Here is a 17891-nt window from a genome sequence, read left to right as displayed (position 1 = left end):
ATCAAAGGATGAGTCATGAAAATGTTGATGCAATCGACCTTGAGAGTTTTGATATTTGTTTGATAATATGTTTAATAGAGTCTAGTCAAGATTAACCAAGTCAAGGGAGAAGTCAAGGTTGACCGGATAACTAGCAAAGGGAAAATCCAAACAGGTCAAGGGTGACCAGATGTTTGACAAGAGGAAAATCCTATGGGAGTAAATCTTCGGTAGTGAAAAGTCTTGGAGGAGTGAACTCCAAGCAAAGGAAAAACCTTAGGTAGTGAGAAATCTTAGAGGAGTGAACTCCAAACAAAGGAAAAATCTAGGGGAGTGAACCCTCGGTAGTGAGAAGTTTAGAGGAGTAAACTCCAAGCAAGTGTGACCGAAACAAGGTTTCCAGTCGACTGCACAACCCACTTATTTGGTAAATTGAAGTATACTATTTTACTTTACTGCTTTTATATATTATGCTAATTTGGTGTTACAGGAAAGTCTTAGTGGATCAGATCGATCAGACAGTAAGCAAGAGGTAGTCCAAATAGGTGGACTAGATATTTTGCAAGTATATAAAGTAAGAATCTGGAGAAGAAAAGTCCAAAAAGGTGTGAGGACGTGTTCTCATTTTGAGAACAATCTTAAGCGTTGATCTGGTTGAAAAAAGCAACAGAGATTTTTAAGTCAAGATCAAAACAATCCTAACTGTCAGACGCACTCATGCATATTATTTGTTATAACTCTGTATTGCAGGATTATTATTATTATTACTGTGCTAATTTTGTTTCGTAGAAAAACAAAGGCCCGGGTTGACCGTCCGGTCGGCTACCGATACCGTGATAAGCACAGATAAGGTCGAGATCCAACAAAGAAGAAAATAGAGGTTTAGTCAATCAATTAGGAGCATCAGTCGACCAAACCAATATGGAAAGTGTAAACGGATATGATCAGATCCATCAGTAAAGGAAACCCATGGGGTTCAGTCGCCCAAAGAGGCACAGTCGAGACTGTAGGATCGAAAAGAATTTAGATATCTCCACAATGACATGATATTGTCCACTTTGGGCCTAAGCCCTCATGGTTTTGCTCTTGGGCTCTACCCAAAAGGCCTCATGCCAATGGAGATATCTTTTTCTTATAAACCCATGATCTTTTCCATGTGTTTTCAATATGGGACTATGTTTGCAACCTTGCAACCCCAACAATCCCCCCCTCAAACAAAGGACCATGGGCTTCCCACGTCCGATCCTCGACCCACCAGGTCTTCCTGCCCCTCGGTCTACTCGACCTACTAGGACTTCCTGCCCCTCGGTCTACCCGACCTACTAGGACTTCCTTGCCTAGCCGCAACTAGGACTTCCTGCCCCTCGGTCCACCCGACCTACTAGGACTTCCTGCCCCTCGGTCCACCCGACCTACTAGGACTTCCTGCCTGGTGTCTGGTCCTCTTGATCCAAACATAGGAGCCCCCACTTTCTTTGTTCGAGGTCAATATTGTACTCACATGGTTCAATCAGACCATAGCTCTTGTGCACAGTCAGCGGTTAAACCTTCTAGCAGTCCGGGCTCTGATACCAATTGTAGGATCGAAAAGAATTTAGATATCTCCACAATGACATGATATTGTCCACTTTGGGCCTAAGCCCTCATGGTTTTGCTCTTGGGCTCTACCCAAAAGGCCTCATGCCAATGGAGATATCTTTTTCTTATAAACCCATGATCTTTTCCATGTGTTTTCAATATGGGACTATGTTTGCAACCTTGCAACCCCAACAGAGACATTCGCGGGATCAATCAGATCATATTGGAGCAAACAAGGAAAGGAGCGGATGCTAGTCGTCTGATAGGGTTCAGTCGACTAATAGGGTTCAATCGATTGATAGGGTTAGTTTCCAGTCGACTAAATGAAGGCTATAAAAGAAGCCCGGGGGCTTAGATCATACAAGTTCTACTACTATTATGCTGAGAAGCTCTTTGACAACCTATGCAAAAGTTCCATCTCTTGTTGTCGGTATAATCTTATTTATTGCATTCATTTTATTAGGAGAATTGTAAAAGTGCTACAATTTCCTATATCTTGTAATCATACCCTCCTTGACAAAAGTTTTTTGAAAGGACTCTAGTGATTTGCCCACTAAGGTAGTCCAATAACGGATTACGGGCTTTGGAGTAGCAGTCTAGAGTAGGGCTGCAAATGAGCCGAGCCAAGCTCGAGCCTGGGTCGGCTCGAGCTCGAGCTCGAGAAAATTGAAGAGGCTCGGCTCGAGCTCGAGCTCGAGCGAGTTTCAGAATTTAAGCTCGAGCTCGGCTCGACCATTTAATGATCGGCTCGAGCTCGGCTCGAGCTCGACTCGAAAATGGATTGTAATGTAAAAATAAGTTGCGGAAGCTGGGATTTGAACCTTCAACCTCTAACAACCCAATAAAACACTCTAACCACCAACACCCCTCAACTTATTAGATTATTTGAAAGTAATAATTGTTTTAAACATTAGAATATTGAATTTTAGCCTGGCTCGAATAGGCTCGACGAGCCCTCGAGCCTATGTTAAATAAGCTCAAGCTCGGCTCGAACGTTAAACGAGCCGGCTCGAGCTCGGCTCGAGCTCAGTCAAATTCGAGCTCGAGTCGAGCTTTGACCGAGCCGCTCGCGAGCGGCTCACGAGCGGCTCGGCTCATTTGCACCCCTAGTCTAGAGGCCTATGGACCAATTAAAAGAGAATTGTGTCCTTGTGTGTTTTCTTGTCTTTATTATTTCTGCTGCGACTTTGATTTATCACTAATAGAAAAGAAAAGTTTTTAAAATACAATCTATCTATTTATCTATCTATCTCGATCAATCTCGAAGGTACTGACCAAGACAAATCTTGCCTCAATCAATACCACAAACCATGTTAACATGGTGGCCAAGTGAAATTGACCCATGCCTACTTATCAACGACTAGAACGTTATGACTTAGCCATGCCAATGGATAAGTTGAATACAGTGAAACTCAGAAAGTGAAAATTTCATATTAACCTTTGGAGCTCCACTAACAGTTCCTACAGGTAATGCAGCACGGAGTGCATCCCAGCAAGTTAGATCAGCAAGTGCTTCTCCTGTAACCTACGAAAGAACATGTTAACATCCTTGTTAAAATATATATCATAATCAAAATATACAAAAAATACATGACTAAGAATGGTCAAGCCATGATCCTCATGTCATAGGATTACTGAAGCAAAATTGTGAAGTCTAGTAATGCAAGAGCATAGTCTTCACTAGAAACAAAAAGAAATCTTAAATCAGATATATCAGCATTGGGCAACAGGAAGCTATTAAAAGAACTAGGGGATTTTATAAGCTTAAAAAAAAAGAATATTCAGCAATATCAATTTCACTTCAAAGTTCTGAATTACTATATTGCCCAACGGATCGGTGAAATTTGCAAAAGTCATTTGCTAATAAGAGTTAACACATTCAATTTCTAACAAGCTACAAGAGATTACCTCAATCCTCCATTAAACAATAACCTGGTAAATATTAGGGGTGTTGAAAACCAGACAATGATCGATAAATCAGAATTAGAAACCAAGATCAAACCGAAGTGTTTGGAGAAAAGAAAAGATATCAAACACCAACAATAAACGCCAGTGTCATTTTTTTTTATTTATAACATCTATATCTAGATTTTAAAACAAATTCTTTACTTAAAATTAACTCAATCAAGGGGATTAGATTGCATAGCCAGACCCAAAGAGTTGGGAAAGAAACAACTTGATGATGACGATGGATAATTCAACTTAGGTCAGGTTGGAGTTGTTTCCAGTTTCAGAGTAAAATTTGAAACTTCACACCATAATCCAGTAGTTATAAAACTCTGGAACTCAACCTGACCAAAAAGGTGTGGAGTTTTTATCAAACAGCTGTGACGAACAACTGTGGCACTTTGAACAATAACAGCTATGAGCACAGAGTAGGAAATCAAGGGATGTAGTTAGAAAGATATTAATTTCCTACGCACAGAATAATTAATTCCCTATTCGCTATTAGTTTCATTTTCTCTCTTCTATTGTAATTTTATATATAATGGGTATTCTTATTTTGAATGTAATACAATTGGAAACATCAAGTCTTTCCACATGGTATCAGAGCATTAAGCCTTCATTGCTAATTCTCTGCTTCTGCATTTCTTCATCATGGCCGATTCTGCATTCCTACATTTTCTAGGCGGATTAAACAATATAGAAATTGAGAAACTTCGAGAATTGTGAGTTCTCTTGATAAACTGTCTAGCGCATGCTCTTTGACTCTCACAGTATTTGCTCACTCTCTTTTTTGTATGAATACCTCATAGTTTTTTGGATAACTCATGGATAATAGACTCCTGTGCCACAAACCACAACTCCCAAATCTCAAAAATTTCCACACTTATAACCCCTACTCAGTACAAAAAAATTGTAGTAGCCAATGGATCTTTGGCAACTATTGCTTGTTTTGGAAATGTTTATCTTACCCCTAGTCTTATCCTTAAAAACATCCTCCATATATCAAAATTGTCTACCAACTTTGTTTCCGTTCAAAAATTAACTACTGAATTTCACTGTCATGCCATTTTTTCCCCTTGTTATTGTGTTTTTCAAGATCAAGACTCGGGGAGGAGGATTGGACTTGCTAAGGAACATAGTGACCTTTACTATCTTGAATCCACTAAGAAGAATAATTTGTCTTTGTCCTTTCACAGTTCTTCCAATAAAGATAACATTTGATTGTATCACAAACATCTTGGTCATCCCTCCTTTAAAGTTTTAAAGGTTATGTTTCCTCATCTTTTTCAAAGATTCGATGTTTTTGAATTTGAGTGTGATGTTTGCGAATTGGCAAAACATTCTCATGTATCCCTTCCTATTAGCAATAAAAGAAATTCTACAGTCTTTCATTTATTTCATAGTGACATATGGCGTTTTTCTAATATTCCCAATGTTTCTGGGGCTCGTTTGTCTCCTTAATTGATGATTGCAATTAGGTTACATGATTGTTTCTCAAACAAAAATCTGATATCAGCATTATTATTCCTAATTTCCACTCAATGATTCAAAATCAATTTGGTGTGAAAATCAAAGGCTTTAGGACCGATAATGCTAGAGATCACTTCAACCAAACCTTGTCCTCCTATTCCCAATCTCAGGGGATCATTCATGATTCATCATGTATTCATACACCCTAACGGAATGGAATAGCAGAAAAGAAAAATGGTCATTTACTCAACACTACTTGTGTCATTCTTTTCCACAACAATGTCCCTAAATCCTATTGGGGAGAGACCATCTTTAATACCACATACATGATAAAGAGACTTCCATCACGTCTTAGATAACAAAAGTCTCATGCAACTCCTCAACGATTTTTATCCTCATTTTCAAACTATAAATGGACTTACTCCTAGGATTTTTGGGTCCACTGCTTTTGTCCATATTCATGATCCACTACGAGGTAAACTAGACCCTCCTGCCATCAAATGTGTCTTCCTTGGATACTCATCCATTCAAAAAGGGTATAACTGTTACCACTCTTCATGTCAAAAATTTTACATCTCAGCCGATGTTACCTTCTTTGAACATACCACATTCTTCTGTCCTATCCTCAGTGGGAGATTTTAGTGACAGAAGATAGCACTTGAGTCATTTGAACTCATTAACACTCTTGATCCTTCTACTCAAGTCCGTATCGAATCACCTTCTATTCTTATTACATCTAGTGAGTCACCTCCATCTTCTTTTCCATCTAGTGTTTCTTGTGATACTCCAAGTATTCATCAAGAGTATTTAAGGAGAAAGGCCGCTCTAGAAGCGATACAAGTCCAAGAACTTCAACCACAAACCTCCAACCTAGGATCATGGTAAGATCTAACCCACCTTTATAACCTATTGAATCATCCACTGACCTAACTACTAGCCTTGACCTTCCCATTGCTGTTAGAAAATGTACTAGAGAGTGCACCAAACACCCTCTCTACCCTTTATCTCACTATGTTTTTCTTAACATCTATCACCAGCTCATAAAAGTTTCATTGTGAGTCGAAATACCATGACTATTCCCAATGTTGTTTCTAAGGCATTGTCAAAAAGGGAATGGAGGGATGCCATGAGGCAGGAAATGGATGCATTAGAAAAGAATAAGACATGAGAAGTTGTTGAGAAGCCAAAGGAGAAGAACATTATTGATTGTAAGTAGATTTTTACACTAAATTACAAAGTAGATGGATCTCTTGAGGGATATAAAGCTAGGTTAGTGGCAAAGGTTATACTCAGACTTATGGGGTAGATTATCAGGAGACTTTTACTCAGTTACAAAAATGAATATTATCTACTATCTTTGGTTGCACGCTTCAACTGGCAACTCCTACAGTATGATGTGAAGAATGTATTTCTCCATGGAGATTTAGATGAAATTTATATAAACCTCCCACCAGGATTGGCAGGAAATAGTGGTAACAGAGTATGTAAATTGAGGAAGGCTCCTTATGGTTTAAAACAATCTCTTAGGATATGGTTTAGAAGATTTGCAAGAGTCATGAAGAAATCTAGGTATAACCAAAGCCAAAGGGACCATACTCTCTTCGTTTAAGTACTCAACTATAGGGAAGGTGACGACTCTTCTAGTCTATGTAGATGATATCATTGTAACTGGAAATGATGAAAAGGAAAAAACATGATCTAAAGAAAAAATTTATAGAGGAGCTTGAAATAAAGGAACTGACAAATTGAAGTACTTCCTTGGTATTGAGGTAGCATACTCTACAAAAGAAATTTTTATTTCACAACAGAAGTATGTGGCTGATCTCGTAGCAAGGAAGATTGGGTGCAAGCTGATTTCTAGTCTAATGGATCCAAATCACAAGATAGGAGAAGCTAAAGAAGAAGGACAAAAGGATGTATCAAAGGTTGGTTGGTAAGCTTATATACCTTGCTCACACTCGTCACGACATAACATATGCTATGAGTGTAATCAGCCAATTCATCCATGATCCAAGAGAATCTCACCTTCAAGCTGTTTACCGAGTATTACATTACTTGAAAGGCACCCCGTGAAAGGGAATTTGTTCAAGAAAAATGAGACGCTAGCTTTAGAAGCTGACACAAATACAGACTATGCAGGTTCTTTAGTGGATAGAAGATCAACTATAGGATATTGTACTTTCCTTGGTGGTAATCTAATGACATGGAGAAGTAAGAAGTAAAATGTGGTGGCAATATCATCTGCAGAATTATAATTTAGGGTCATTGCTCAAGGATTATATGAACTATATGATTTGAAAATTAAATGGGAATGCCCCATGAACTCTATTGTAACAATAAGTCAACTATCAATACTGCTCATAATCCTATTCAACATGATCGGGACTATGCATATTGAAATCGATAGATATTTCATCAAGGAAAAATTAGAGAAAGGATTAGTGTATGTCATATGTCCCTAAAAAATTACAATTAGCTGATGTGCTAAAAAAGGGGCTGAACAATTTTAGATTTCATGATCTTATAGCAAGCTGGGAATGGAAAACATCTATTCCTTAGCTTGAGGGAAAGTGTTGAACAGCCATAAACAGCTGTGTCGTAACAGCTGTAAGCACAGAATAGGAAATCAAGGATATAATTAAAAAGATATTAATTTTGTATGTACAAAATAATTAGTTTCCTATTCGCTATTAGTTTCCTATTCTCTTTTCTATTATAATTTTATATATAATGGGTATTCCAGTTATGAATGTAATACAACTGGAGACATCAATTCTTTCCACAGTTTTAGTCAGCATGGGTTTTCTGGTTGTATAAGATGACACCCCTAGTTGATCCAACATTTAGAAACTAGTTCACATATGCTTGCTTTAATATCATATTATTAGAAGTAAAAACAAATGACAAACATAAAGAATTTTCATAGTTGAACAAACCATGTGTCAAGTGTGCCAAATTTTGCTTTTATTTCTTGAATTCAAAAACGATTTATTGGAAAATTTTCCAAGTAATTCTTTATTATATAATTCGTGTTGGGAACCTTATTGGGGCCAAAAAAAAAAAAATGGTCAATTTTGAGTTAACAGAGAAGGAATTGAGTTTAGAGGAGTTTAGATTTGAATCAAGATTAAATGGATTTGAATCAGATTTGAAGGATATCCAATTGATCACTTTGGGATGTGGTGTCGCAGAAATTGGGTTGTTTAGTTGAGGCATGGGATTTTGTTTATATACTAGAGGGGAATTGATAACCTAGTTGCCCCCTCCTCCCTCCTTGTGTTGCTCCTCCTTCCTTGTGTTGACCATTGCCCCTCCCCATCTTTGCATTACACCCCTTTTCCCTTCTCATTGTTCTCTTCTTCCGAGAGTAGATGTACCACGTTTCTCTTGCAACCGCATATCATGTCACATAGTCAAGCCTTTTGTCGTGCAACTCCATATAGCCATATGTTGTGCCACACCCTTTCAACCGGTTGTATGTCATGTTGTTCTTTCCAATCATGTGTCCCCGGGGTTATGGTGTCATGGTAGGACATCCAGGTTGTCACCCAGGCACCCGCGGTTCGAACCCCAACTATAGCGTATTTGTAGAAATTTTTCCTCCAAATGGGAGGCGCAATCAAAGGATACTGGGTTTCTAGGCTGGCTGCCGTGTACGCTTCCCGATTTATCCTGGTGGTCGGTGAGAAACTTATGTGGGGTCGGGACAGTCACTCCCAGGGATAGTCAATGAGGCTAACTGGGATTATCAATTGTTGAGCTTGTGAACAACAATTTATCATTGTCCTATTTAGTGTGCAAGGCATTATGTGAGACTCCTAGAGGTAAGACATATCCTCATTGTTTAAAGGATATTATTATAGAATTGAATCCATTCGATTGATCTTAATTTAATTTTATCTATTAGGACCAAACATGGAGGACTTGAGAGTTGAGCTTTGCTATAAAGTTGTTTGGAGTGTTCTAGGTAGCTTTCGCAGGTAGTTGACTTTATATTTATTTAATTCTCTTCACAATGATGTTGCTGGAATATTATTTTATTTGCACTCATGAAACTACATTGTTTCAAACCCCCGATACTAGTCGGGCGCATTAAGTTATCGGGCAGCGTTGACTTTCAAGAAAATGTTCAATTAATGAACTCATCAAACTATTATGTTAATGTAGGTTATACCCTAGAAGGAACGCGTTATATGGTTCAATTGTAACGTCTTAGTAAAAAGTCACTATATTTTCATGAGAATTTGGGTGTAATATTAAATATGTAAAAGTTGTCACACCATATGTTAAATAAGAACAAATATTATAGAAAGATTAATTGTCTAAGACTTGGAATGCTCTAAAGCAGTAGAGAATTTCAGTAGAAGAGACAAATGGGTAAAAGAAGACCGATGATAGAGAATTTGAGTTTTAAATTATGATACATAGGAAAGAGAACAAGAAATGGAGTAGGAATTATTATAAATAGTTCGCTAAAGGATGAAATAGTAATAGTAAGAAAGAGGATAAAATTATAGCTCTTAAGACAATGGTAGCGAAAGAAACTATTAATGTATTAGCATATATGCAGATTAGATGAATACACCAAAGCTATATTTTGGGATGACTTAAATAGGTATTACAAAATATTCCGCCGAACAAAATTATGTTAATGAAAGGAAATTTAAATGGGCATGTAAGAGTGAAAAATGAGGAATATGATAGGGTGCATGGGAGTTGTGTTTGGAATACGAAATGAAGAAGACAAAACTATATTGGATTTTGTGATAACATATAATTTTATACTAGCTACTACATTTTTTCAAAAAAAAAAAAGAAGAGAACATGGTCACATTCAAAAGAGAAAATAATAAATTACAAATTGACTTTTTATAGTTAGGAAAAATGATAGAAAGATTTATAAAAAATATAAGGTCAACCCTAGAAAGAACTTGCTACCTAATATAGATTAGTAGTATTTGAATATACGCATCAAGAATAGTATTAATATAAAAAAAAATGTGCACGACTCCTAGAATTAAGGGGTAGAAGTTAAAGGATGAGAAATAAAATATATTTAAAGAGAGAATAAGAGTACAAGTATTAGGAGAAATACACGGCAACTCGAATATAATGTAAGATAAGACGACATTAAAATTAAAAATAGTAGCCAAGAGTTTACTCGATAAGTCAAAGGGGCATGCATAACCAAATAAAGACTCTTAATGGTGGAATGAGAAAGTACAGGAAAAAGTAAAGAAAAAACGACTTGTTTATAAGCTAGTATACACTTGTAAAAACAAGAAAAACTTCAAAAAGTATATGGTAGCCAAGAAAAAGGCCAAGAAAGCAATGAATGAAGCCAAGAATGAAAATTTTGAATGCTTATATCGAAAATTAGATACAAAAGAACGGGAAAGAAATATTTACACAATAACTACGAAGACAAATTTTATCCAAATAAGATGCATTAAAGATAATGCAATATAGAACTATTAAATGATGAGGAAATAAAAGAGTGATGGGATAAAAGTTTAGGTGACCAACTGAACTTGGTAATTTAAGTAGACCAAATGAGTATAAAAATTTAAATTTTTATCATAGAATTTAAACTTTAAAAATAAAACAAACTTTAAATGTGATACAAAATTGAAAAGTACATGGATAGAGGTATGAAAGTGCCTAGAAAAATATAGGATTGAAGGACTTACAAAGTTACTCAACCTAATATTAAAAACGAAAAAAATATGTAATTAGTGAAGAGCAAGTAATTTAGTTCATTTATATAAGAATAAATGAGATGTATAAAATTATGCAAACTATAAGGTATTAAACTAATAAGTCATACCATGAAACTTTTAAAAAAAGTAATAGGAAAAAAACTAAAGAAGGAGACCCCAATGACCAAAAATCAATTTGGATTTATATTTAGAAGGTGGAAAATGGAAGCTATATATCTTCTCATGTATCGGGAACAGAAGCAAAACTTACATATGTAATTCGTTAACCTAGAAAAAGTTTATAATGAGTCCCAAACAAAATTATATGAAGAATTCTAGAAAACATAGATGTTAGTATAACTATATTGAATTAATTAAAGATATATATGAGGATGTAATGATAAGAATGAAGACTTCAGGCGGATTAACCAAAGCGTTTCCCATAGATATTGGGTTGCATCAAAGAAGCAACTCAAAGCCCGTATCTTTTTACACTAATTATGGACAAACTCTCTAGACACATTCAATATACAATATCGTGGTGTATGTTGTTTGCAGATGATATTATTTTGATAAATGAAATATATGAAAGAGTAAATGTTAAACTTGAATCTTGTCGGAAAACGCTAGAAGTGAAAGATTCTAGGCTTTAGTAAAGATAAAATATATGAAATTTAAGTTTAGCAATATTAGACATAACGAGACAATTGCTAAAATAGAAGATGACGAGTTGTTTGTAACTAAGAGCTTTAAGTACTAAGGATCATTTTTACAAAAGGATGGAGAGATGTCTTATATTATTAATGATTGAAATGGAGAAGAGCGTTAAATATTCTTTGTGATCGTAAAGTAGCTATAAGATTTAAAGGAAAGTTTATAAAACAACGATTATACCTGCTATGTTGTATAGAGCTAAATGTTGAATAATGAATTGAGCGGATGAGCAGAAATGAAAGTTGTAAAGATAAGGATGTTATGTTATGGTGGATGTGTGAACATACAAGGATGAACAATATAAGAAATGTAAATATTAGAGAGATAGTCAGAGTTGCACTTATTGAGAAAAAACTTCGAGAAATACATTTAAGATGATGCGAACATATACTTAGACGATCAACAAATGCTCCAGTAGGCAATGTGAAACTATGATAAATATGCAAATCAAACAAGAAAAAGGAATATAAAAAAAAGACTTGGTTAGCAATAATAAAATAAAATAAAATTTATTTAAATATAAATAATGATATAATAAGGGATAGAGTCCCATGACGTAGATATCTGATCCAGTGAAATAAGGCTTAGTTATTGTTGTTCAAACTACGTTGTTCCATGCATCAACATACAATTATTTTTTCTATTATAATATTAAGTTATTCACAACTAATGTTGTTTCCCGGATGAGATAGAATATTTCTATATATATATGATGTGGATTGAAGGTAGTGAAAGTGTCCCAAGCGAGAAGAGCTTCCTCTTATGATCTGAATTCTAGGTGTGACACCATGCAACTTCATTTCATGTGCACCTTTAAAGAAATATTGACAACATGAGAGTGAAGAAGGGTAAAGTTGTGTCAAAAGAAAGCGTAACATATGACCCCATCATGTCAGGTAAATGAAGACCTTCCAAGTCCAAAAAGCTAACTGCATAAAACTTGGCTAATGATTGTTGTGCTATTTTCTCCAATAAAATAAAATTGGAAGGTTAAATCTGCCTCAAAACACATTTAATTTGAAGATCATCTTACCGTAGAGCTAATGTGCATCACATGTGAATATCTCTCAACATTCATAAGTTTCTCCACCTTCACTGAACCAGCTTTCGACACCTGAATGACAAATGAGGAATAATGTAATTCAGGCAATTAAACAATTCCAGAATGGGAAAAGAGGCCGATGAAAGACTATACTGAAAAATACTTGAACAATGTCAGAATTCATTAGCTTCTTGACAAATTTACAAACTTTATTGCAAGACTATTCATCATGCACATGTTGAGAAAACACAACACTATCACAGGCATTCCAAGTAGGAAATTTAGATGCCCTTTCCCATGTTCCCAAATTTAGAAAATAATGTGTTAGACAAATTATCACTCTTATCAAATATTTGTATTCAAGTTTGAATAAAATAGGGGACGAATAAGAATTCATAGTCAACACATATGGACATTACTCTTGATATCATTCATCTACCATTTAGTAATATAGATTTTCACATTATTCTAGCATTTGAAAGCTCTCTCACCTCTGTATCAATTTACTAAGGAACCAATTGAATATCAAAGTTGAAGATATTGCAAGTTTGATAATGGTGGCATGGTTGGATAACCACCAAATTAACCAGTGAAAGTAAGCATATAAGATTCTATAAAGTTCGCAAAATAATTGAATTAATCAAATTTGTCATCAAAGCAAATGAGGCATCAAGTCTTGTACTATCTAGTTGAAACTTTACAATTCAACTTCACAAGAAACATGAGATTCTATAAAGTTCACACAAGCTTTTGTAAAAAAAAAAGAATAAGTTTTTAGTTTCTGGCACAAGAAAAATAAGAAGGAAAACAATTTAAGAAGCACAAATAGAGGATGATGACAGACCCTTCCAACATCATTCCGTCCCAAATCTACAAGCATAATGTGCTCAGCGCATTGTTTTTCATCATTTAGTAACTGCTGTTCAAGCCATTTGTCCTCCTCCTCTGTTTTACCTCTTCTAACTGTTCCAGCAAGTGGTCGGTTAACAATTGTCCTCTGTAAACAATAACAGAGTTCAGTTCGTAAGGAAACCTATCTTTACCTATTACATAGGCTTTTATTTGAATAGCAATAACAGAACAAACAAACAATGACAATAAAGATTAAAACAGATACTCAAATGCTGGACAAGTTTAGAAAGTTATTTTCATAAATAAATTTAAAAAGTTATTGAATGTTAAGCAAATCTCCTTCTCTCCATGTTTGTCTGCTGGACAAGTTTTACATGGTAGTGGATGAAATTTTAATATCTAAATGGCACTTTGCAACAAGGAGTTGAAAAAATTTATAAACAAAAAGAGTTGGATTTGGCATAATGAGTAAGAGAACACACGATCACTAATGAATAAACAAGTCAATGAATGAATAATAAAATTTCATTTACATTATAGCTACACAATTATTTACCATATAATTTTATGCAAAAACTTGTATTTATCAGCCCTAATACTTGGACTCTTCAGTTAGCCCTTCTATATGGCATTAGATACTAATACTCACACTACCAGTCCTAATAAAAAATTATAGAAATGGTTCTCTGAAACTTGGATCAATGTTTGTCTTGTATACTTATACCCAAATTTGAGTAACACAGTTTATTAGTCATTTAAGTTCAGGTTATTACATAGAGAAAAATCATGTGTCATATTCATTGTGTATACTAGTAGGGTGCCTAATATTCAATGTAGCAAAGATGAGACAAGTATGATGGAAACCATATGATGAACACAACCAAAATATAGTTTGTAAACGAACATGTAAGGTGAGAAAATGTGCATTTCTAAAGTTACAAGCTGTAAATTTTAGCATATTGGAAAAATTCAAAATTTACAAAACAAGGAGGTATAATAAACATTACATATACCAAAGAAAAGATTTACATTACAAAAGTTTAATAGGCATAATAAGAGCATAGAACTTAAATATTAGAAATGCAACAATCCAATAGGAACTCACAAAAGCTCTTACCCTCCTAATAATAACTCATGAGCCAAACTTCTATATCCAAACATCAAGGTCCACAGAGCAATAATACCAAGCTCCACAGAGTAATATCATCCAGGTCCGTCGAGCAATAACGAGTAATATCATCCAGGTCCGTCGAGCAATAACGCTAAAGTCTACTAAGCAACATCATTGAGTTCTATAGAGCAATATAACCAAAGTTATGCTGAGTAATATTATTAAGTTCTTCTGATCATTGAGGACCGCTTCACTTAGTAAAATAAATCCTTTGCCATATATCAAGTGTGGTGAAGCTTCTGGTAATTAACAAGTGGCAATCAACAAGGGGAAAAGTGAGTAATGGATATCAGAAATAGTTCCCTTGAGGCATTCTTCACATTACGTGGCAATCAAAGAATGGAGAGACAAGTAATGGATGTCAGAAGCGGTTCCCTTTATTCCTTCTTCTTAGTACGTGGCAACCAATGAATGGAGAGATGAGTAATGGGTGTCAGAAGCGATTCCCTTGAGCCCTTTTTCGCCCCATGTGGCAATCAAGGATTGGAAGAACAATAACGGATCATCAAAAACCTCGTCTTCATTGACTCAAGCGAGAAGAAGTAGAAAGACGAGAAAGCAGGTGACGTAGAGATTCCCTTCTAACAACTATATAAGCAACACAGATGGTAGGTTCTAGGTACGTTGGTCTTTTTCTTCTCGCAAGCGGAGCCATCTCTTCTCCACCAAGCTCCTCTCCTCTTCTTCTTTACTTCGTTTTCTTTCCCCTTCCCGGTGACTCACTTGAACATCGGAGGGGTCGTGCTAGTAAGCCAGGCCCAACTCTAATCGATGTTACATCTCATGACACTAGATCTCGCGAGTCAAAAGGACGATCCAAGCTTTCTAGAGAGGAGGAGCCCGAGCGAGCGGACAAAAAGGCCATTATATAAATATATAACACGAATGATATTAGATAATTACAAAAAAAGGAAATTATTTATAGATTGCTTAATTATGAAATAGGGAGGAGATTAAAAATTGCAGCATATGTTCTTGCTTGTTTCTATAAATTAATTTAGCATTAGGGGAACATTAGGGATAAATTCTTTAAGATTTAGATTATACCCTTATCAAAAGAAAAATTAATTGCAAACAATTTACCTGCTTGATAATGTCTTTTATGTTTGTTTGGCATTTTTATATTCTAATTGTCTATCTAATTATTATTGCCCTATTCAAATTTACTAATGAGATTTAGAATAGACAATTTGAAATTTAGAACATAGGAAAACTTAGGGATTCAGCATGCCACAAAAGATTGATAAAACGTAAGTATACTTTAGAGACATTTGCTAAAGTAAGATCAAGATCCTCTGGATCTGTAAGGCACAATTCCCTCCTAATTGCATATCAGAGGAAGAATACAAAGTCTTGCATGCAAATCAAGAACACTCTTGAGAAGATCTTTAGCATAGAGAACAACAGAGCAATGCAGCAGAGATCTTTCAGAAGAGCTTTTCTTCACGCGCGTGTTCATTCGTGCTCGAATGTTGCAACACCTTTTATAACTTTTACTATCAATTGACCGATCACTTTGATTGTGTTGTATCTAGTTGATTTATGGTATGTCGAAGTCTTCACAATCACCTTCTAATCGACTGTGTGCTCCTAAAATAGACTATATTGTTGATGAGTCAACTTCCACAGTCGATTATTCAACCTTCTGCTACCTTCCGAAATTCATATTGTTCAAGCTTCTGTTCCATTCAGGAATTCAATAGTCAACTACATCGTCTATTCATCATTATGTTTCTTTCTGAAATTTGTTAGTAAACCACAAATTCAAACATATTGTGTATTCCATCAGTCAACTGTATATGCACAACAATCAATTGCATGTTAACCACAATCCTTAACGATCATTCATGGTATTGATCCGTCGACTCCAATAGTCCACACAATCATCTCATCGAATTTGTTCAAATTTAAAATTTGCATAATCCTAAGCAACAGTCGACTAAGGCATCTGACTCAACCCATCTACAGGTTAAGTACGTTTAGCTCCAAAACTATCCTTGTCCCAGCGTAACTCAAAGTTCTCAAGTTAGAAGTATATCTGACAGAAGCTTGGACTTCCATGCTTGGAGTCTCACCATTTCGAGTTTTCCTCTCCAAGATCCTTCTTGGACTTTCTCTACCTAGCATCCAACACTCCTTGCTTGCCAGATCTTCTCCACATCCATTTATCCAGCATCCAGCATCCAGCATCCCATGCCTACAAGGGCTTCTGCATTCATTTTCCCAACATTCGACATCCCATGCTTGCTAGGACTTCCATCGTGTTTGTCTGCCTAGCATCCAACATCTCATGCCTGCTAGAACTTCTACCGCATCTAACCTCTTAATTCATCGGCTCTTGCACACTTATACATAATGATCCGGTGGTAAGAGCCCGGGACCCCCTAACGAGGGGTCGACGCCACGTGGAGGTCAAATGGCCAAGTAGCCCGTCGGAGAAGGGTGAGCCGACCGGACTTGGAAGAAATGGATAAAACCGATCGGCCGACCAAGGGACATTCGGTAGTAAAAGGCGCCCCGACCGGGTCGGGGTTCCGACGCTCTGTCGAGCGGGAGAACCAGGAGAAAATGACACTGCTAACAGTCTCTACTTAGCGCCTACTGGAAATTTCCCCAGCATACCAATGTCAACGGCAGGCCGGACGCGAGGTGAGTGCCGTCCGGCCAGCGCATAAAAGGAGGAGGGGCCGTCCAGACGGACTCCCTGTCCAGCCGGTCGGACGCCCCGGATTATGAGCAGTAAAGAAGGGGAAACATCTTCTGACAGCCGTCAAGTCATATGGCTAGGCCATACTCCTAGTCTGACAACGGGATGTCCTGTTGTCCCATCGAAGGCGCAATGGGACTGTTGCAGTATGGCGTCAGGTAAGCTCTCTGACAGGTGCATACCGGGGTATGGGCTGCAGACACGTATGCACCTCGGTGGACGTGCATTAGTTCTTTCACCGCTCTATATAAAGAACCTCTCACTTCGCCGGAGGTACGCACGCGACGAGTTTTGGAGCCTCTTTCTCTCTATTGAGCTTTGCCTGACTTGAGCGTCGGAGGGTCGCCGCCGGGACCCCTTCCCGGCCCGACTTCTGTGCAGGATCGCCGGAGCTTCGGAGGCCTGCGCCATCGACTAGGAAAGCACCACGTGCCCAGCGTCCTTTGGTTCGGCGATTCGGACAGGATCAGTATACATTCATGTAACTCCTTCAGAGCGTGAAGTCAATGTTCTATTATTACAAAAAAATTATTAAACTCATTCTAACATAAGAAATCTTTCAATTCTTATAGATAGAGTTATAGCTCTATGGTACAAGAATTACATCCATTTCCTTATTAATTTAGTTAAGAAATTACACAACTTCTTACGTGCACGAAGCCGAATCTCTCTTGCATTATTTGTTCACTTATATTTCTCATGCTGATTTGTGTTGTTGATGTAATTGCCCAT

General features: G+C 36.6%; 1 protein-coding gene across 1 annotated transcript in view; it reads right to left on the bottom strand.

The window, feature by feature from the left end:
• The window catches only part of LOC122046514 (anthranilate synthase alpha subunit 1, chloroplastic-like), a 105719-nt gene that overhangs the window by 65203 nt on the left and 22625 nt on the right, over positions 1-17891 (bottom strand). Inside the window, exons 8-10 of the mRNA XM_042607244.1 lie at positions 13274-13426; positions 12421-12501; positions 2996-3082 (exon numbers count right to left, since the gene is read on the bottom strand). Coding sequence (XP_042463178.1) covers positions 2996-3082; positions 12421-12501; positions 13274-13426 — 321 coding nt within the window. The remainder of the gene's footprint in view (positions 1-2995; positions 3083-12420; positions 12502-13273; positions 13427-17891) is intronic.

The sequence above is a fragment of the Zingiber officinale genome, chromosome 2B, assembly GCF_018446385.1.
Source record: "Zingiber officinale cultivar Zhangliang chromosome 2B, Zo_v1.1, whole genome shotgun sequence".
NCBI lineage: Eukaryota > Viridiplantae > Streptophyta > Magnoliopsida > Zingiberales > Zingiberaceae > Zingiber > Zingiber officinale.
The sequence above is the reverse complement of the archived record's forward strand: the minus strand, read 5'-3'. Positions and strand labels throughout refer to the sequence as shown.